The sequence below is a fragment of the Ixodes scapularis genome, unplaced genomic scaffold (genome assembly GCF_016920785.2).
Source record: "Ixodes scapularis isolate PalLabHiFi unplaced genomic scaffold, ASM1692078v2 PGA_scaffold5__190_contigs__length_132052651, whole genome shotgun sequence".
Classification (NCBI taxonomy): Eukaryota; Metazoa; Arthropoda; class Arachnida; order Ixodida; family Ixodidae; genus Ixodes; species Ixodes scapularis.
In genome coordinates this window covers 128,838,423-128,860,170 of record NW_024609880.1, presented here as the reverse complement: position 1 = coordinate 128,860,170, position 21,748 = coordinate 128,838,423, and the positions used below count along the sequence as shown (strand labels likewise).

The 21,748-nt window shown below is 46.4% G+C and overlaps 1 protein-coding gene across 1 annotated transcript in view; it reads right to left on the bottom strand.

Moving 5' to 3' along the window:
• Positions 1–1,435: 1,435 nt before the first annotated feature.
• The window catches only part of LOC8029813 (4'-phosphopantetheine phosphatase), a 44,865-nt gene continuing 24,552 nt past the window's right edge, over positions 1,436–21,748 (bottom strand). Inside the window, exons 10-17 of the mRNA XM_029982214.4 lie at positions 20,419–20,574; positions 16,616–16,728; positions 15,695–15,782; positions 11,324–11,528; positions 8,964–9,118; positions 8,047–8,216; positions 2,892–3,111; positions 1,436–1,739 (exon numbers count right to left, since the gene is read on the bottom strand). Coding sequence (XP_029838074.2) covers positions 1,698–1,739; positions 2,892–3,111; positions 8,047–8,216; positions 8,964–9,118; positions 11,324–11,528; positions 15,695–15,782; positions 16,616–16,728; positions 20,419–20,574 — 1,149 coding nt within the window. The 3' untranslated portion in view covers positions 1,436–1,697. The remainder of the gene's footprint in view (positions 1,740–2,891; positions 3,112–8,046; positions 8,217–8,963; positions 9,119–11,323; positions 11,529–15,694; positions 15,783–16,615; positions 16,729–20,418; positions 20,575–21,748) is intronic.

Sequence of the window (21,748 nt, the reverse complement as noted above, 5' to 3'; positions counted from 1 at the left end):
TTCGAGAGTATCTCATTCGATAGTGTCCACCAACGTCGCTAAAACACTCAGTTGGGAAACTTACCGTTGAAACCTGGGACGCTGGTGTCCACTAAGACCGAGCTAGATATGATAACAGCACCACCTTTTAGTGACAAGTTGAAACATCAAAGTTGCCTTATATGGCTTCTGCTAGTCGCTGAATGTTCCCAGAGAACTGAAACTCCCAGGCTTGAGATGCCAAGATGGCGACTGAATCTTTTTTCTTTATTGTGGTTGCCTTGAGCTCTCGCAAAGCATGTTTTTACGTAAAAACATACGGGAAAAGACTCTTTTTCAAGGAACTTTCATTGGAGATTTGTATCAGTGTGGTGCATGAAAAGTCATTAGGCCCACAGTGGTGCAGCAGTTTCATCCCTTGTAACAATTTAAAATAACTACATATTGCTAAATATTTATTACTTTGCACATATTGTTTGAACAACATTCCATCTACCTTGTGGTGGTATTCACAAATTTTATGAAAGCGTTTGTGTGAAGTGCACATTTTATGCAAATGTTTACTTTCAAAATTTGCAAATCTTTTTGGATTGAAGAATTTGGTCTATAGACCATAGAAAAGTAAAAGCTCAACCTATGCGAGGTAGTTCGCAAAGCATTCACCCTTAACACTGTCATACTTTTTAACAAGACATCTTGAACTCAAAACTTCGAAAAACATTTCAATACAAATACATGTAAATTTTAATTTACTGTCACTCGAACCATTAAAAATCTTGCAGTTTTCAAACTAGTTTGACACCAAAATTTTACGAAATAAACACTTGACACAATGCAATTCTTGCATTCAAGCCTTTTATTCTAGACATGCAAACTTGAAATTTACACCAGTTTCAGTCATGTGAATATGCAATTACCAGGGAAGGTATAAATCATCCAGATGACATATTCTGCATGCTGTTGAGCATGTTGGGAACACATCAAACTTCCTTCAATTTTAGCTGCTTTGGAAAGGTATCCATTTAACGATGCAATACCTACCGTAGAGTACCATGCATCCGCCCATTCCGCACTAAGCACGCACCCCCAAAATCTTATACATCTGAAAAACTTACGCACAGTAAATATATATGTAAAATTGATGGCCTTACATGTGCCCATCCCCCTTTTTTTTTTGCGGGCGCATGCTCGGTATTTTACGGTAAGCACTTTTGGTCGAGTAGTTGCCTGCACTGCATTGCTATAATCTGTTTTACCTTTTGTTGTATTTCCTGCCTTGGCATTTATATAGAATGCTAGCAGTATAAACAAATAAATAAAATTAGTTGTTAGTCATGAAGCACAAGGCCCAAATTAAATTATATACTTGCTGGCCCTTACCTACTTTTAATAAATGCAATTTACTATGAACATATCCATGACAGTGACAACAGTAAAAAAAGTAAAAACGACTTTCTCTTATTAACACCATACTCAATTTATTAAACTTGCACATGGTGGTTTGAATGCTGGTCATATGTACAACAAGGCATTCTGTACAGCATATTTACAAAGGCTTCCTTCTTGGCCTGCAAGCTAATTTTAAGCAAGCAAGAAAACAAATTTATAATTTTAGCGTCCCTGCTTGGCTACGACAAAAAAAAAGCTTTGCTTGGAGCAAACTTTAAAAAAAAACACACACACAAAAAGGAAGAGACTTTACACATTCGCTTCCATTGTCAGTGAGATTGTGCAGTACTGTCCACAGTTCTGTTTGCCTCCTGAAAAGAAAAAAACAAGCATGAAAAATATTTGAGAGAGAAGGGGAGAGGGAGACACACTTTCTCAAGAAATAGTGTCTAGAAGCACGAGGCAAGTTGGCACGACACAAATTGAGTAATGCAGCAAGGCTCAGTGCAGACACACCCACTGTACCCCATGCAATACAAATTTACTATGAATCCCGGCTCTGCAGCGTAAAAGGTGGCCATATTCCACACAAAGGTAGCAAAATTCACATCATGGAAAGAGGATGAAAAACATCTTAGCACATCTTGTAAAAAACACACTATCGGCTGGGCTGGGGGAAGGTAGCGAAGGACTTGGCTATATAATGCTACATGATGCTGGGTTAGCTTGCCCGTGAAGGTGCATGAGCGGCGGAGATGATATTTGATCTCCGACCTCTTATTTATCTTCCGATGCAACAACCTTCGCACAAATCTTTGGCAGCAATCTGCCTGCACAAAAAAAAAACAAGTGCTAATGGCACGACCAAAAATTTGCCACATTATTTGTGCCAGTCGGGAGTATATTACATGCTGCGGATGACAAAAGAACTCTCAAAAGGAAATGGGCTTTAACAGTTAGGCTAGCATTTGCTCAATCGTGGCTTTACATATGATTTCTTAAGGTTGTCCACGAAAGAGCAGCGCGCAGAAGGAAGCACCTTCCGGGGGAACGCAGTTAACGGTACAGCACGGTCACCTAAGCAACGCTTTTAGGAAACGCCCTATCGGGACACTCTCCTTTGGGTATGTGCCCCCTTCCTGATTATGCTTTCAGGTTAAGGCCCGTTCACATACTTGCGTCTGCTTACAACTGAGTTCTTGCAATCTCTAGCGACGAGAGGACACGCTGGCACCGTTTACGCAGCTACTCTGGTTTCACTAGAGCGAAGGTTTTGCGGTACAAGCAAGATCAAATGTACGTACTACCTAAGAGAAATGGTCATTTGTAACATTATCAAAACATTTTCGAGCCAAGGAAGAAAGAACGAGGCACGAAAATATATAGATATGCCAAGTGTTTCACCCGACAGATGGCGCCACAGTGTGCTCCCTCGCCGTAAGATATTCCAAGAGGTTTTAGGGCACACGGACGTAAGCAGTGAACCAAAGGCAGAGAACACGACCGAAGGAGGGGACCCGAACCTGTGTCCAGCGCTCGGGGGCCTCGTACTTGAAGACGACAGAGAACATGGCCCCGCCCAGCCGCTGCGCGAGCCAGTGGTTCTTGATGACGGCCGCCTTGATTGACTCGCACGAGAAGCGGGCCTCCAGGTTGGTGTGCACCGCCCGCCCCATGCCCTCCAGCACCAGCAAGTCCGTCTGCAGCTGGTGCATCTTCTGTGCCACCTCTAGGTTGATGCGGCTGCAAGCGTTGCGTCGGTGAAGCACGCCCGGGGAAGGCTGCCAGGTGTGTCGCCTCTCTCCCACATCTCCCTTTCTTTTATTGAAACAAAAAGCTTCGCTAGGGATGCAAAGACCGAAGGTACCGTCGTGGATTCTGGTAGCTGTAAGACGCCAGTGGCGGCTGTCCTGTACCCTGGCGTTACATAGCAGGTGCCGTCTGAAACTCTGCGCATGCTCCGTGTGGCAAACTATAGCTCTTCCCGCCTGCAAGCACACTCTCACATTGTCGTCTGCTAAGCGCAGAGCAGACGACGCCACAGTGCTTGCAAATGTTTGCTGAACACGCTTTCGTGTTCTGCAAACCAGTGCAAGGTGCCAACTGTTTCATGGGCGTCTTGCGGTGGTTGATTCCCTGACTCACGGATATGTGTCTGCCGGGCTAAGGATATCTGAGCGTGTCCGTGCTCAAGCAGTCTCTTAACCTTTTAAATCTTGACATGCGAAGAGTTTTTTCGCTTATCACTCTTTCACTCTCTTTATTACGGTGACTCATCATTCACGTCCTCATATTCGGCCAGTGCATCACATATCTACCCCTACTGAACATGCACTGAAGGTTTTACCAAAATCTGCATGTACAGTGGGATACTAAAACTCTCCCTTAGTATTCTCAATAAAGGATTGCAATTCGCTACCTGCATGCATAGCCACTTCAACAGAATCTTCTGCCTTCCACACTGCAGTCTTCTCGCTCTTTGGAACTGAAACTGAATTGTGGCTCCCCCCTTTTCTCCCGTTAACTCCTTTAGTCACTAGTTCTTGAAACTGTATTTTTTTTCTTTATTATTATTTGTAGAAGTAGTTGGCATTTTTGAGCTTCGTTTTTTTTTGTATCACTGAATGTATTGAAGTACACCTCTTTTTTGTTAGTTTTTGAATATGTTCTAACCATGATTCATAGTGTGTTTTACCCATTTTTGTATAGTATTGGTGCTTTGTGTTGTATAGCTGTTTGACTGATTTTACAGCAACACCCCCATGTAATGCCCTCAAGGCCCTTAGGGATTCTGAAAATAAATAAATAAAAGAAATAAATCATTGCCACTAATTGTATGTACTAACACGGTAGATTACTTTTCTTTTTTTTTTTCACGAACACACTTGTAGTTAACAATCTATTTCTGTATCACACCTGCTGCGCTCAAACTGGTTTGCGAACGCGTATTGTTGAAGCATGCATTGCGCACGCCTGCCTGTTTCTAAAAAAGCAAAATAAAAAAATAAAAAAATAAAAAAACGTAAGACAGGGTTTATGTCACAATGACTGCAATCTACCCAATAAACATTGTCTGTCGAGCATGAGTTCGAGACCAGTTCGCTATAGCGATGATACCAGACGAGCAGAGACGGCTGATAGTCGATCCGTGCCTAAAAGAGTATTCTCAGAGAGCGATCGCAGAAATGACTGGCAGGCCGCTGCCCACAGTCAACCAAATTATTCAAGACTAATAGGACCAATGATGGATAAGCGACGCTGCATGCAATCCCGGTAGATTACAATCGCTGGTTGTTTTGCAGACACGTTTCCATGAGTCAGGGAATCATCGACCGCACAAGAGGCACCCACGAAACCATGTTCAGCGAACATTGGCAAGCACTGTGGCGTCATCTGCTCTGCGCCTAGCAGACCGCAAAGCGAGGGTGTGCTCGCGGGCGGGAAGAGCGAGTCCGCTGCACGGCGCGTGCGCGGAATTTCAGACAGTGGCTGCTATGCGGGGTTGGGGGTACGAGACAGACGCCGCTGGCGTGTTACAGCTAACAGAGTCCACGATTGTATCTGCAACCGTAATCTCTAAAGTAAATATGTTTTCAAATTCCACCATTTCTCTAGGTTCTTTTTATGTTTCTGGCATTTTGGAGTGGCAAGAGACGTTTTACTGAGACAGCTGACTTGTCCAGCCGATTCTTTTGTACCCTAATCACGCAGACACCCTTTACCGCAGCTAAGCGTGACTGAGGTCATACTTAACTGTAAGGTGCCCGTGTGCAGTAACTTCTAACCATACTTAAGCGTAACTGTGGTTTAGGATGCCCGTCAGACACCCTTAACTGTAGTTAGGTCTTATTTCGGTCACGCTTAACTGCGGTTAAGGGTGCCCGTGTAACTAGAGTATTAGCGGTCCAGTTTTTCGGTGAAACGTCAGCTGCAACTCCGAAACTTTGAGGAGGTTCCTTCCTAAGCTCTTCCTCTCAGTTTCGACTTGTTTGAACTTGAAGTGTAATATATAGTACAAAAGCGGAACCACACGAGCCCTAACTCGCAGCTGAGGGAGACACACTCCAAGCTGATACGCTTTTTGTGCTAATACCGTCACTCTGCTATTGCTTCGAGACAAGTGAAGTGGACGTGACACGGCGAGACAAGAATTCTTGCGACCAACGGTGACAATACTAAAAGAATGTTAATGAGGCAAGTACTGAGTGCCCTAGAAAAAAAAGATTTATGGTAATATCCCGAGAGACAGCCCACCTAAAATCAAGAGCAAATCTGCTGAAAATATGGAATGGGCTACCTTTCAGTGTACAATCGAGAAAAGATGAAAAATGCTACTTTTAGGTAATGTGTCCCTTCCAAGCTTGTTGTTGTGGCGAGGGGCAAAGAAGACTGTACTTTCCAGTCAGCAACGTTCCCTTATATCTTGCCATAGCTAACTAACCACATTTACGCTGAGACCATATCATTGATCCTAACACTACTATTACTAGAAGTGGGCTATTTTTTGGAGTTTAAAAAAATGTAGCTATCTTTCAGGGGTGGGGCATGTCTCGGGATTTTCCGGTAGTCTTTTTTCTGTTCTAAAACTAAACTATATGAACCGGCGAACGATCAGTCTCTGCCCAAATGTTGCATTAGAGGTCCTGACCACATGCAAAAGTTTCAGAGCTTGCTGTCATCCGGATAAAAAGTTATACCTGATAGTAGAAAATTTCCAATGAGAAAACTAAGCACCTTTCCGGTAGCTGACACCACTATACTTTGTGCATTCGGGGCCCTTGTCGCCCTCCATTTCCTTATTCGAAACTTCCGAAAATTGCTTATAACTTTCGAATAGTATAACAGCAAGCTCCAAAACTTCGGCGCCTGGGTCTGGACTGCTAGCAGGCATTGAGCTAAACATACCCACCCGTATTGACCAAGCGCGGGTAGCGCCTGTTTAACCACTGACTAGCGACGTCATCGACTGAAATGATCACATGGCGAGCGATAGTCGCCGCCAAGTGAGCGCTTGGTATTCGCCGGTCATGTTTAGGACCCGGTCGCCCGGCGCGACTAAAGGCCCGTTCACACTCTTGCAACCGAGTTAGACCGAGAGAGACCAGACCGGTTTTTAAGCCTCTTGCAATCTCTTAGGACCAGCTCCGCTGCATCGCATCCGGTCCTAAGAAGTCGCAAAAGGCTTAAAAACCGTTCTGGTCTCTCTCGGTCGAAGTCGGTCGCAAGAGTGTGAACGGGCCCTAAGAAGTCGACTAACAAATCTTAGTCACGGGGTATGGCTAGTTTAGCCGGTGTTTAGCAGGTGACTAGCAGCTTAGCGCCATGATTGACTCGTATCACCACTGACCGCCAGCGCTAACGAAGCACTTACTGTGTCGGAACGCTGGGGGACACATCTAGAAAGAATTGGAGGGGCAAATATTGTGTAAATAGCCATCTTCAACGGTCAGAGATACCGCTAAAGAGATCTCAGCAGGGCGCTGGACAATGAGAAAAAACACATTTACGGGCGCTTCCATGTTTGTTTATGTCGCTGGCAATGCGGCTGCCATGATTCTCCCTCGCGTTTTTCTAACTTTTTCTTAGTAAAACTCTCTCTCGGACAATTAGTCTCTCATTGTAACTTTCTTTTTCCTGATAAACATTTAAATATTAGTTTTTATACGATAAAATACACATTTACGCAGCGGCGTTTAAGTATGCGTAAGCGTGACCTATCTTCTTATGTCACTTCCACTTGCTAGTTCTGACTAGGTAGTCACCCGCTCGCTTCGCGCTCGAGAATACCGCAGTATTTGGATTTTTTTTTTCCCTTGTGTAATGAATACACCTTTAATTTTTGGCTTCGCGAGTCTTGAACTGCGTCCAACTTAGCTAGCCACCAAGCCCATCAAGCCAATTTTCTTCTGCCGTCAAGCAGTCAGGCCAAGTCAAGCCAAGCCAAGCCACTCTTGTAATGGCTGCAAGTGCGTAGTTATGGAAGTGATCAACCGTGAAACCGAGCGGCTCGCACACTTGACGAAGCTTGGGTCGAGGAATTGCCCAGCCCCGGACATTCTTCACCCATTGGATGCACTGATGTTAAGAAACATGCTGTCGTCTGTGGTCTGCTTTCGGACAGTGATATCGTAAAAGTGGTTAGGCCTAAGAACAGTCTTGTCGCTCTCCGTGCAGAGTGAGCTTCATAAGGCGCTTTTCTTTCAGCAAAGGGCACGCCGAAAGTGGCCTAAAAAGGTTTGCAATTTATAAAACATGGTTACTACGGTGCGCACTCACAACCAGCCGAGGGTGTGCCTCCGTCAGTGGAGACGTGCCACAGTACCCTGCCGCGTCATATTGGCAACTAAAAGGACATTTGCACGAAGTGTGTAAGTGCAAAAGTTTACCCCGTGTAATAAACGCACCCCCCAAATATATGTAAATTTTTTTTTGAAAAAAAAAGTGTGTTCAATATGCGAGTAAATAAAAAAATTAATTTCTATGATGGAAAAAAAAAAAAAGAAGCTAAATTGTTTTTTTTGGACACCTTGCGCTTCTGGCTAGCACACCAAATTTAGATTTTCGTTCGAGCGTGCACGAACGCCTTCATGGCTAGCTTCTTTCCAGATTGACCGCCTTCGAGGCGGATTCGGAAAGGAAGGCGGGGTTCGGAGACTAAGACCGGCTCGTCCTACCTACCTAAGGTCTAGGCAGGGCGAGCTCTGCCCAGAGTCGAGCACGAGCAGCTGTCCCCGGCCAAGGGCGTCTCCGATGCGGGGGCAGATTGCGGACGCCCTCTGCACTAGGATCTGGAGCTCCTGAAAGGTCACGTCGTTCAGCGCCGGACGAGTGTTGGCGCACAGCAGGACCTGCACCCGTAACACGGCAAGGGGGTGGGATTTAGCGGGAGGCAGCCCCAGCTCCACTACGATGGCTGGAACGCATCTTCAGCCGGAGCGTTTACCGCATCCAATAAAACAATTTCTCGATCTCCGCCCAACGGCGTTGCGCTGTCGCCAGCAGCCATCCTGGCGGCATCGTGGCGGAAGATGTGGCGGATGCCGGTTTTGCTGCAAGTCGCTCTTCAGTTCGACAGTCCACGGAAGCTTCGGCAGCCGGGAATATTGAGACGCCGCGACGACGGCGACACTCGCATTTGCTTGCGCTTCTTTGTTGGAACTTTTACGCCCAACCGCCGGGACGGAAAATTCCGATGGCGTTACACTCCGTTTCTTTTTTTACGTCGTTTGTCGCCACACCGGGACCACTTTCAATGCATGGGCGGAATGCGGAGCGAAAGTTTGTCTGCTTCTTGCGTACAGGTTGTCAGAGCACAGAGCTCTTACTGGCCAATCGAAAAAAATAGTGGGTAGACCTTGAGGAATCTAGCATTGAGGTCTACCCACTATCCTTTTGATCAAAGCCAATCGGAGCTGGGCGTTGATCCAACGTCGCCACAGCTCCCGAGCAACAAGCGGACGACTTGCTCTCTGCAACGGATGCTAAACGCACCGGCCGTAGACGCGTTCCAAGATCGTACTGCGAAGACTATTTTCGTCTCGGGTTGGACCACGAACGTGGCGGTATGGCTTTAAGACTACTCTAGGCACGGTCACCTTGGTTCCCCTCTGCAGGAGCTCCCTGGCGAAGGGCAGCACCCCGAGGACGACGTCCATGCCGCTGTTGTCCACAAAGATGGCGGCGCACCGGTGGGGCTCTCCCCGCAGCCGCTGCACCCAGGGCTCCAGGTCGTCCCGCAGCCAGGGACGTGCTGTCCCCAAAAGCCCGCCTCTTCGCACTTCGAGGCCCGTTCACACACTTGCGTCTGTTTAGGACTGAACTCTCGCGACCTCTTAGGACGAGAGATTGCGCTGGCAACCCATCAAGTGACCCTGGAACTGCATTTACGCTAGAGCGAAGGTTTGGCGCCATTTGTGAGATCAAACGTACATGCTACTTATGAGAAATGGTTGTTTGTAATATTGTAAAAAGTTTTCAGAGCCAAAAAAGTTACGATGATATGCTAAAAAAATAGAAAGTACACAGAAACGGCGTATCCTCTCGTCGAAGAGATTTGAAGAGGTTTCGAGGCACGCGGTCGTAAGCGATCCGAAATCTGTGAACCAGCCTAGCCTATACTCGTGTGCTCTAGTGACAAACAAGTTTTACCAGCCAAGAACGTTATTGAAAGTCCGGAAGCTTCAGAGTGGCAGCCGACATTCTGCTATGAGACTTGGCTTGCCGTATTCGCTCGAGTAGCCGCTGCTTACGAAAGAGACCCGCGTGTCCGCTCTCCCCCGGAGCGTGCAGATGGTCGCTCGTTGCGATTGACAGAAGGACTTAGAGGATGATGTCCTTGTGCCAAGATGCTATTTGCGCAGATCACATTTCTGTGGAGGATCGCCTGCGTGACCACATTATTCGGTGCATTTCTTACGTAGAACGCGATAATGGGCCGTGTGCATGCAAGGCAGGACAGTGGAGGCAGAGGCCTCGTTCCTAAACAGTGACTACTTGGGGGTATTTTAGTTAGCTACATTATGCAGCTTGCTAATGCGGGTGTGCTTGATCGCAGACTGCAAGTTGCAAGAAAACAAACAAAAAGCGCTTGTTTGCTCACGTCAACTAGCTCTGCGCTAGCCAAAGTTGGCATAAGGTGTTCATATTGTCCCGTGAGGTTTCGCCATAACGCAAGGTTTTAGCAGATTGTTTTTCCAGGTCCAGCAGCATTGTGGGTTGGCACTTTAGAGCATACTGCTAAGTGGCAGCGTAGGTTTTCAATGGCCACATCATTCTATGAAAATGTAATCTGCTCTAACTAATCTGGTGCCCACCCAAGTAAAGACATAAAAAGTCAAAAGCGTGTATAAAAGGTGTTTCTCAAACAAAATGATATCGCGCATACTTGGGCTAAAGCTGCACCGTTTATAGCCAATAATGCCCGTGCGGCCACTTTTATGCGGAGCTTATATACAAAAAATCACAATGCTGCAGGCAAGAAACATTCATAGTGAACGACAATGTAGAGAAAACTGTTCTTCCCCAAAAATACGATCTGCACTGAATCTTGGGCATGTGAAATGTTGTGTGCAGTGTAACAATGCAAACTGCATTCTTGTATGGGGACGTTATTTTTATTGTTTAATTTGCTACACTTTCTTCACTTTTGAGCTGACAGGGCGGCAAAGGCTAAAGTCCCAGCTAGCCCACAATTTTCGCTTTGAGACTTGCCTTTTTAGCGTGAGCGCTTGATCTGCAGGAGCATGTTTCAAAGTCGCGAACTTGCGCTGCAGCTTTTGCTGTCCTTTAAGCTTTAGGGTGAATGGACTAAAGTCAGTAAGGTGGAAAGTTGGGCGAATAGGCTGAACGAAGAGTAAACGGCGGTGAAAAAACAAAAGACAGGAAAATGCGTCAACGAGGGGTTAAGAGAGCATGTCCCTACGATTAGATTGTCACCTGTGGGGAAACCTAGCTGCACATTGTGACAGGTGGGGTTACAAACATATTTTAGGAGATATGTCTACTCTAAGACGTCACGGTCTTCAGGTGACTAAGGGAAGTCTGGAGGCTTTTTTCATTTCCAAGTACAAAGACTGCCCCTTTGATCGCACTGATTCAGAAGAAGGTGGCTTCTTCAAGTAGTACTGGAGCAGATGTGACAGATGACTTTGTGTTTTTTGTGTTCTGGTATCATGTCGGTATCCGTTTCGTAAAAATAAATCAGTTGAAAATCAGCACTTAGTCCATGTGCCCCGTGTTCTTGTCCTTAGTTTTTTTGGCACAGTACACTCCTCAGAAACTAAAGGCTCCTTCTGTCAACTGCGATGACTAACTATCCGGGCGCTTTGCTCGAAAGTTGGCGTGCAGACTTTACTTGCGAACAGCGTGGCTAAAGCTCCAGTAAACATGGCACTTGGCTGAAGAAACGTGAAGGGGAGAATAACGGCCTCTGGGGCCCTGCCCTTCGCTCGCTCACCCTGTAGCTTTCCCATGGCCTCTGCGAAGCCAAAGGTGCCCCCGTCGAGCAGGAGTGCCACCTCCTTGGCGCCCCAGTCAAAGACGTTGCCGGCCAGCAAGCCCTCCACCAGGGCCTCCTGGCGCTCCCTCCAGCCCAGGGAGTCCAGCTGGTCCAGGCGCTCGCGCAGGCGACCCAGTGCGGCCTCATTCTCCAGCCGCTTTTGCTGCGCGTGCCCGGACACGCACGTATAGGTTGGTCCACAACCCAGTTCTAAAAACCGAGGCTGCATTCACGAGCTTACTCAAGTAGACTCTAGTTACTGCCGCGGGTTGTATCACGTGATCAGTGCAGCCTCATTGACCACTGTTCTCCGGGAGCTTTTTGCTGCGCGTGCCTGGACACACGCGCGTCGGTCGGCGTGCAACCCACTTCCACATGGTGCTTCCGAGTGTCATTCGGGCGTAAAAGAAATTGTGTAAAAAACCAACGAATGAAGTGCAATGAAATTTTTCGCAAAGGAGACTTTAGGTGGTGCATTTATCATACTCAAATCATAAGTATCGGTTTCAAAAAACAATTTAAGCCTAAAAATTCTGTTTTTTTCTATGCACAGGGAGGGAATTGGTACAAATTGTCTGGTTCACAATGTCACAGATGGTACAACATAAACTCAGATCTGCTTTCGAGTGTTCATCTTACAGAAGCTTTCATGTTTTTGCTTTATGTTGTACCACCTGCAAGTAGCAGCATCAACCGGACAGTTTATAATGCTTTTCCTCCCTTTGCATAGAAAAAAATGGGAGTTTTTAGGCTTAGTTTTTTTCCTAATACAGTAATTCCTCATTATAGCGAAGTTAACAATACGGCAAAAAAAAAGAAATCAATAAAAGCGATAGAGTAATAAAAAAACAGTGCCAGCAGCCTTGAAGGTGGATGGGACATTGCGGAACAATCCGACCATATATTTAATCAAATAAACCTTGGTTATGGACATCTCACGGCAGTTTTACCGAGTAAAAAAAATAATTAAGTGGAGTTTGCCGATAACTAATGCCCTTGGGCATTAATTTTCCTCGAACTGCTCCAGGCATCGCAAGAACACCCTCACCACTGCTGCACTCCACTCTGTTTCGAACCAGCCGTAGGATGTTTCGCATCTCCGCAGTCGTTGACGCTTCCCAAGTTGCCCCTTCGACATCGCTTCGTGTTTACCATGGCTGCACGCAAGGTCTACGATCGCAGCATCCGTGGCAGGAGCAACAACGGGAATGTCCGCAACAACAAGCACGAACGAATCAAGGTTATCCTCGGTGGCTTTGTCAACATGCTTTCACACACTCCCGTAGAGATTGTTGCAGCCATGGAAATCAAGCGCCGGCTCGACAAGCATGCTTGCAAAAAAATATCCAACATGCTTGAAGCAGCTGGCAATCTTTCATCTTTGGGTTGTGGGTGGACTTCTGGAACCAGTCCAATATGCCTTGCTTGTTCTGCAAAACGGCGGGCAGTGTCGAACAGCCGATGACGGAATGTAGAATTCTTTGGCGCTGTCGGACTTGCGGCGGCCATTTTTTTCAACCTCGCAGATCTAAGCGACTTTCGGTAAACACTCCCAATCTCCCATTCAGTGCAAGTGTGCGTGCAGTACGCAACAGGTGAGCACGTTGGGGGCTCCTGAAGGAATGATCTCCTCCGGGTTCCATCCCTCCCTTGACCCGATTCCGACAGGAGTTGGGCAGCGTCGGTCACAAGCGCCGCGAGTAGCATCAGAACGTTGACGCTGCTCCCTGCCCACGTCCCTGCGTCAGCACATCGACATCGGAAGTGGCACTTTGCCAGCTCTGCACGCTTCGTCCCCTGTCACCTGTCTACCACGTTTTCCCAGTTTACCGTTTGCCTCGGTGGAGAAGGGGAAAGGAACGCAAGGGTTTTTGTGCGCCTCCGTGTGGGCTTGCATGCTTTCGCTACTGCAGCCTTCGTAATGAGCGTGGTCGACCGCCGATATACTTCAGATAATCCTGCTAAAATGTGTGCATTTAGGTCGGGACCACGTTGAACCTCGATAAAAGCAATAATTCGAAAAAAGCGATTTCGTTATAGACCAGCTGATGTTTACAAACAAACCAAAAAGCCCCTAGCAGACGCCACCGGTGCCACGCATGCGCGATGGAATGTGGGCAAGAAGCTCGCCGTCGTCCATAAACGAACCATTGAAATGCAATGTTGTTAGCGTCGGTGTTAGTACCCGTGCTCTTTTTCGCATTGGAATTGTTGATTCTACGTCTTCCTGGTAATGTCTGACTACTTGAGCGGCGTCAGCGAAATTAACGAGACTCGTTCCACCGCAAAACTTTGCGTGAATAATGTGACATGCGGCGATTCATTCTGCATGGACGCCGCAGAATGTACGCTAAAGCCTGATTCGCATGATGAGATTCCGCTCGCAATTTTCAGTCGCGACGTCGCTCGGGTCGCAAAAGCGTGAACCGTAGCTCAGATGGTCGACTTCAATACAGGAAATCGCAAGCAGAATCGGACCAAGTGAATCAGGCGTAACAAGTCGGTGATGGCCACTGGTAACAATTATCCATATCTCCTTGTATCTACTGTTTACACCGAGCCTGCTTACGCCAACCAACCTTCAAACTTAAACGTCTTTTGTGGCCTGCACTTACTTCTTATCGCAATTACCAGGTCAACATATGGTCTACTGGCCGCTGTCATTTGAACGAGCAGACAACAACAAGAAACGCTTGAAACAGCAGACGACAGTTCGAACAATCAAGCAGCCGTTTGAACTTGAAGACGCACTGAACGTAGTTCGCAGGTGGTCTGTACAACTTGGCCCTTTTTCCACGTTCGTGTTGGAACAAAACAAAATACCTATATCTGACGACCACAAGTATCTACGAATTCAATGCTTCCCGCACAAGCAATCGTGGTTCGACGGCACCTGGTTTTTATTTTTCACGGCACCTATCAACGTTTTCGGACAAACTGAGCAGGCAGAAAACACATGAAGACTGACCTTCAAAGCTTTCTCGACTCTTGGCACAGCCCTAGTCGCGACATTTTGGCGAGAAGGCAGGTTTTTGTCCGGTTTCTTTCAAAACAACACAGGAATGCACGTCCCGCATAGGGACTTCTGCCTACAACCCCAACCAGAAGCGCGCCCAACACGCCACCACTGCGCCGTGACGTAACAGAACTGAGTTTGAGTATAACGAGGGATTACTGCACCTACACTTGTGAAATTTGAGTAAGATAAATGCACCACCTAAAGATATCTTTGTGAAAAGAGTAATTGCACACAGCTTATTAGTTTATTTCTACACTTCTTTTTACACCCAAATAGCGATCGGAAACACCTTGCACAAACTTACGTTGCACTCCCATTCATACTCGAGCAGATAAGAGTTACTCCTGTGGGTCATACCACGTGACAACACGGATAGAGGGCCACTAGGTCCCAGCAGGTTTCCAAATGCCAAGGCACAAACGCTGGAGTGAAATCAAGTAAATTTTGAAACACAGTCAGAATGTTCTTTCGAGTAGTGTTGTCCAGAATCTCCCAGAGCGTCATACTGAACCAAACAAATGCGCATCTGCCAGGTTTCGCTTCTATCTGCATTCTTTGTGCAATATAAACAGCTGAATGGGAATCCATGACACAAATTCTATCCCCACCCTGCTCATTTCCACCGGTACAGTCGGCGCTAAGAAAGATGGGCACGAGTGATTGACGGCCTGAACGGCGAAATCGCCACACGCGTTGCTGCGATTACGGCGAGATTGAGGTTGGCCGGGCCATTCTCAGCTTTCAATCTCGGGGGAGCTTCGGTAGACAGTTACCTTTTCCAAATATTGTTTTTGCTACGTGTGTACTGTCATCATAATCCCTGCAAGCTCAGCATCCTAAAAGCATGTAATGAAGAGAAGCCTCTTGTGCATAGTCATGCTTGGACTACGAAATCCTGAGGCAGAGTAGCGGCCTTCTGATAGCGCGCTTTTGGGGACGACTGTTGTTTTCCGACCTCCCCTGCGCTAAAAACATGCCACGTGCCGCGCAATCTCGATCCCGCCGTGTTGGCGTGACTGCAGTGCCACGTGTCGCTTTTTTGACAGCCTGGCAATCGCTCGTTTGTGATAATCTTTTTTAGTGCCAACTGTAGATACTGAATGCTGTAGACGAACATGATACCAGCGTGTGATCACTACTGCATGACACAATGTTAAAAACTCCAAGTTAGCAGGTATACTGCACTGGCTAAATTGCACATCTACAGCATGAACCAGTGTCGCCATACCTCAAAGGCAGGCAGCTCTCGCTGTCTAAACATTCCATTTGCCCGTTGAGGGGCGTATTAAAAAAGACTGATCTCCACCCACCTGGAAGTAAGGGTCTGGGAAGTCAAACTCAATCAGACAGTGCTCTCGCATGTCCAGCAGGCTCCTGACTGTCAGGGAACCGTAAGCGCTGCAAGGAAGACCACACATACCTTCAGATTAGAAGGCCCACAACTCCACTCTCTGCTAGTGTCTATCACATAACTATCGTGAAATCCCGAGCAAGCGTTCACTCAAAGTTTGGAGATAATCGTGTAACACTGGGGGATGGGTGCTTCTAGGTCAAATATGTAAAGTTATGTCTTTTGTGTATTTTTCAAACGTCACAAAATTGAGCACTGGGCGCTTATTCTAGAATGGGCGGATGCTCGGCATTTTACGGTAGTCCTCCGAACGCACCTGCCACCGGACCCAGGTTTTTGTGCATTCGGCACTTAGTACGTAAATGCTGATAAACTGTTGCCATAGTTTCGTAAAGCTCCACATACCTACCATCTGTACCACGGCTGCGGTGCCAATTTGATGTACTAGTATTTTAGTGCGGTTGCATGTTTTCTGTTATCGCCTCGCTTCGTAATATTTTGTCACGCCACGTCGCATGGCTGCAGTTGCCTCGACCTTTGTAAAAGCGGCCGGCGAGTAGAGTAATAAATAAATAAAAAAAGTTGCAGAAATCATACCAGAGTTCCACCTAAAAGATTCTGGTGTACGGTTAGCCTAAACTCGCCCTCCGCACTTTGCCTCATCTTCGACAAGAGGAGAGACAGGACATCTGTCCCCGACCCGCGTGTAGTATCATGCCGCCTGGAATACGGTCCGGACTGGTCTGTTTAGCGCTCTATTCCGCCCATACATCCAAAGCGGTCTTCGCAACAAGTGAGGTCACAAAATCTTAGTATGCGGTAGGCACACCAGTCGGATCCAGACACCGTAGTAGCATGTATAAGGTTGAGAGGGACTCACAAGGGATGCTCGTGCAAGTGCTGCAGACGACAGAGGTACTTCTCCTTGAACTGGTTTGCACGGGATGGAGCGTCCTCCTTGTGAGGCTGGCTGCACACTGCCACTTCCACAAACTGGAAACAAAGAAAAAAAAGAGAATTTCAGCCGAAAGAGTTCGCCATCCATTCCTCATTGTCTTTTGTGTCAAGTGCAATCCATCATCTTTAAGCTCATCTCTTTCATTTTGAACACCAGACCACATATTGAGAAAGAAAAAGTACCGTATTTACTCGAGTAATAGCCGCACTGCTTATGAAGAAAACCTGTGGGGTCGCTTTTCCACGGAGCACGCGGATTGCCAATCACCACGATCGACATCATGACTCCGGCGGTTTACAGGAGAGAGATAACGTCTTCGCACGAAGATACCATCTGTGAAGGTTGCATTTGTATGGAGAATCGTGTTCTCAATCTAATTATTCCCTATGTTATTTATGCGCAACGCAATGATTGGCTGTTAATGTGCTTTGCGGGAAAGTAGAAGCAAGGGCCTTGTTTGGTGAGCTTGAAATTGCAGCGGCTTGTCCGCACGAGCAGAGACGTGGTGGCGGCCAGTGGCCTAGCTTGCAATCGTCTACATTTATCTGTGTTCATTTGCCCTTTGTTTTGCTTTAATTTTTTGCTTCCCAGCATTTTGAAATGAACAACAATATCCCTACTAGGCTGCAAGCACGAGCTATTCCTTGAAGCATGCATCTTGGCTGCACAAACTTGCAATCAGCAAAAGCAACTGCCAAAGATAAAGCTACGAGCTCGGGATTCTCTCCTTCAAAATATATCACCATTAAAAGACAAGTATTTGTTCAGAGTGTTCTAATAAAAGTCGTCAAGAAAGCAAGAACTGTCAACTTAACTGATTGTTTTTAGAGACGTCCTGAGCTTGGTTAATTCCTGAGTGAATTGACAGTGTAGCTTTTTTGTTCTATTAAAAATGCCAGCACGTTTGCAGGGCGGTGTCCTTTTAATCCTTTTTTATCACATCAGGTCAGGGACCCAAAGCAGTCATAAGCTAATAAAATCTAAAGATGTCAATGGCAAAACTGTGGGTTTATAAAATGCATAGAGCATGAGGTCTCTTCTCTTTAAAATCTTTCAAGCCCCCCGTTTTATGCTGCCCCTCGACTTTTCCGGCGTGGGCTATCTGGCCCCCACGCTCAAATGAGTATGAGACCACTGCTCTAGTCAGAGAAAGTTCCATACAAAATGGGTACTGAAAAATTGATGAAAACTGAATCATAGCACAACACTTCAGTTGGGATCAAGCCCCTATCCCCTTGCACTTTTACAGCAAGTCATTTATTTTTCCTGGTTATATAATTTCCGTGAAAGTGCCTGCAAAAACAAGCTCGTCTATCAACAAAAATGTGTCCCCCAAGTTTTATGAACCTAGCAATCTCAATACTTTAATATCATAAACTGCCAAAACAACTACCCTCAAATATTATGAGAACCTACGCTTCTGCTCTTTAGCGGCATTAGAACCAGAGTGAAGTCAAAATTCGCTGTGCTTTTGATCGACAGCTGCACCGGAGCAATCTTGACTACCATTTACTTAAATATAGACCCACATTTTTTTTTTTTCTCGGTGCAGATTTTTAAACTTAGAGATCAACCTACCACCAAGACAGAAAAGAAAAGTAGACCTGGAGTGGTACTGAGCATACTATTGCGCTAACCGAGGCGCTCACCCACGTCACCCGCTCCACCTGGCACTCCGGTGCAAAGCAGTGAAGCTTGACACACGCGCACTGGTGAGAGCCGCACGGAGGCATGCGGCAGACGTGGTAATTAAAGGGGCCGTGCAACGATGTTCGCTTGGAATGTTTTTAATTTTACACGAGCTTACAGGCACTAGTGGGACCCAACTATACTCGCACGAAACGCCACTGACCAAGAAACTCATTGGTTGCGGTGTCATTTCAAGAACAAAAGCAAGCGTTTTCTTTCAATTTCTCCTTTGCAAAACTTGATGACGTAGCTGGGGGACCGCAGTATCCCCTGGGACGATATTTGAATGCAGCTCATAGATTGGACACGAGCATTGCGTGAGCACTCGATTTGGGCTCGTGATAATCGACAGCTCGACAAGCATTGGGGTAGTGACCCGTGTCCAATCGCTGCAATTGCAACAACAGCCAAACCATAACAATGCCTGGAACTCGGCGCGTGTACTGTGCCTTGCCAACCCCAGCGAGTGTCTATGATCATTATTGGTGGCATGTAATGGGCTCCGGATCACGTGGCCGCTTGTTCTGGCTGCGAGTTGAGGGGGCGAATGCTGCTCATTTTCTCTTTAGTTTTTTCTGGGACTTGTATTTGCGTGCAGAGAAAAACAAACGCATGTTTTCCATTCTAAGCGCTATTTGCTCAAAGTACAAAAATTGTTGCATCGCCCCTTTGAATGATCTCATCAGGAATACAAGACCCTAATTTTGTCTTACCAGAGTTGCCACCATCCTACAATTTGGTAATGTTTTCTCACAACGTTTAGCTCCTCACATCGCCGACACAGTCTGGAGATTAGAAAATGTCTGCGATCAATTTTCCAGCGCATCAACCAACAAGTGCGGTTGACAAGCGATCTCAATACTTCGTTTCACCTCAATTTAAAGCGCAGCCGCTGCCACGAGCCAATGGGGCCAACCAGCATCAAAGTGCAACATCACAACATTCGCCCATTTTTCTGTGGGTAGTCTTTCATCGACCAAACGAATCAAGTACAGTGAATGTCCCATGACTTGCACTTTTAGATGTGTTTGTGGTTGTATCAGTTCGAGCATTCAACTGTACTGTGAACTAAGATAAAACAAATTACCGCAGAATACCGCACATCCGCCCATTCCACACTGAATGCCCATTCCCACATTTGTAAAATCTGAGAAAATATGCACAGTAAATTTGTATGTAAAATGGATGACTGGACAAGCGCCCATCCGCCATTTTTTCTCGATTATCTCTAAATTTTGAGTGGGCGCTTGCCTGGTATTTTTGCCATTTTCCTTTCCTCCTACTTCTCTAAATATTAAAGTCAACCAATAATAATATATATATCTTTTTATTTCCCTAGTATTTTGGCACAGGTGTGGTGCAATTCTTAGCAAAAATGGCACTTTGGCGCAAGATGTAGCAGCCTTTCGTTCCAAAGCAATTTGGCGCAAATGGCACAACACTTCCATCACTGCAGCATACCTACAATTGCAGTCAATAAATAAGCATGTTTAAAAGCAATGTCACCGAGCTCACACCGCTGCACAAAACTAGTGTGGCAAGTTGTAACCAGCCTTTGCTTTCCATACGCTTTGGTAGAACACCACTGGACAATGTAAAAGTATGTCACCAGTCTTTAACACCAGCTAAAATGCGAAGTGTAATTTCAGAGTCATGTCTACCCATGAAGTTTTACACTACGAAGTAACGGACCCAGTTGGGCAATAGCAAAATATCTGACAATGGTGCCAATACTTTGAACAACAGTGCCAATATTTTGAACAGAGTACCAATAATTGAAACAAGGGTGGCAACATTTTGTTGTCACTTTTGGGCAATGGTGCCAACGCTTCACACAAGGGTGGCAACATTTTCGGCAAGGGCACTGTCACTTTCGACAAATGTGCCAATAATTTAGACAAGGGTGGCAGCACTTTTGACAGATGTGCCAATACTGTGGACAAGGGTGCCAATACTTTGGAAAAGGGTCCCGACACTTTCGACGAGGGTTCCGACAACACTCTCGAGCGCGGCACTCGAGCGACCCCAGGCCCCACCTTGTCGATGGCGTCCTGGAAGCACTGCAGCCAGTAGGTCCGAGCCTCTGCGTCCTGCGTCAGATCCACGGTATCCGCCAGGTACTTGGCGGGGTCCTCGAGCAGCGGGCAGTACACCAGCTGCCAGTCAAAGCGGTCCATCTCCAGCTGGTCAATCTGCAGAGATCCAACCATCCATCCCAGATCCACTAGACCATGGGTTCCTAAACTGGGTTTCTAGAAACACATGGGTTCCTCAGAGTATCCTCATAGGTTCCACAAGATTCCAGACCTAAGCCACCCATTGATGCATAACTACAGAGAGTTCCCGAGAAAAGAGAACTGTGTAAATAAACTAAGCATCGCAGAAACTTCAAACTCTGTGAGAACTTTCCATGAGAACTCGGCTGGGATAAAGCACGGAAGTTTGAGAACATGATGTTACCTGGATCAAAAGACAATTGATAAAAACGAAATTTCTCTATGAGTTGACGTCCATCTAAGCCTAACATCGTCAAAACGAGAAACAACCTTGTAGGTGCCTAAGGCATCTCTCGGAGAAAAATACTTGTCAGCAAGAAAGAAAACTATTCTCTATCCTGCCGACAACTGTTTTTCACCGATATAAATCCCCCAAGCTTCCGCAACGTCGGTTCTTGTTTTGACGCTACTAGGCTCAGGTGGACGTTGGCTCATGAATAAATTTTGTTTTTCCCAATTACTTTTTTATTCAGGTAACGTCCTGTTCTCAAACTTTCGAGTTCTACCCCAACCGCTAGTACCATATTCTCACAGAGTTCAAGCTTTCAGCGATGCATAGTTTATTTATCCGGGCCGAAAAACATGGTTCTCCTTTTTCGGAAACTCCCTGTATGTGCCAAATACTTCTTAGTGTCTGTTTTACTGTTTGTTTGTAGGTCCCTGAATTGCTTTACTGCATCGATGCCAGGATCGGCTGGGCTTCCTCAGCCATCAGTCTTGGCAAATAGCGGAATTGAGATCGAAATATATGTACCCCTGCGTTAGACATGCCCCAAGTCAGCCGCATTGCAAAGCTTCGGATAGGAATGAAAACAAAGCTCTCCGATTGAACAGCCTCCAAATGATTGCGGTGATGCCGTTATACATACTGCTAAATGACACTGGCGTTGTTGTGGCATAGAGTCAGTTTGATGCAAGCTGCTACAAATTTGCCTTCGAAATTGGGCAAAGCCATGTAGGCATTGTGGCCAGCAAATTTAGGAAATGGAAATGCACATAAACATGGCATATCTTCCTCTAACATCCTCTTGTACTGATATACCATCAGCATGCTGGATACATAGGTCACTGACTACATGCCACAATGTGA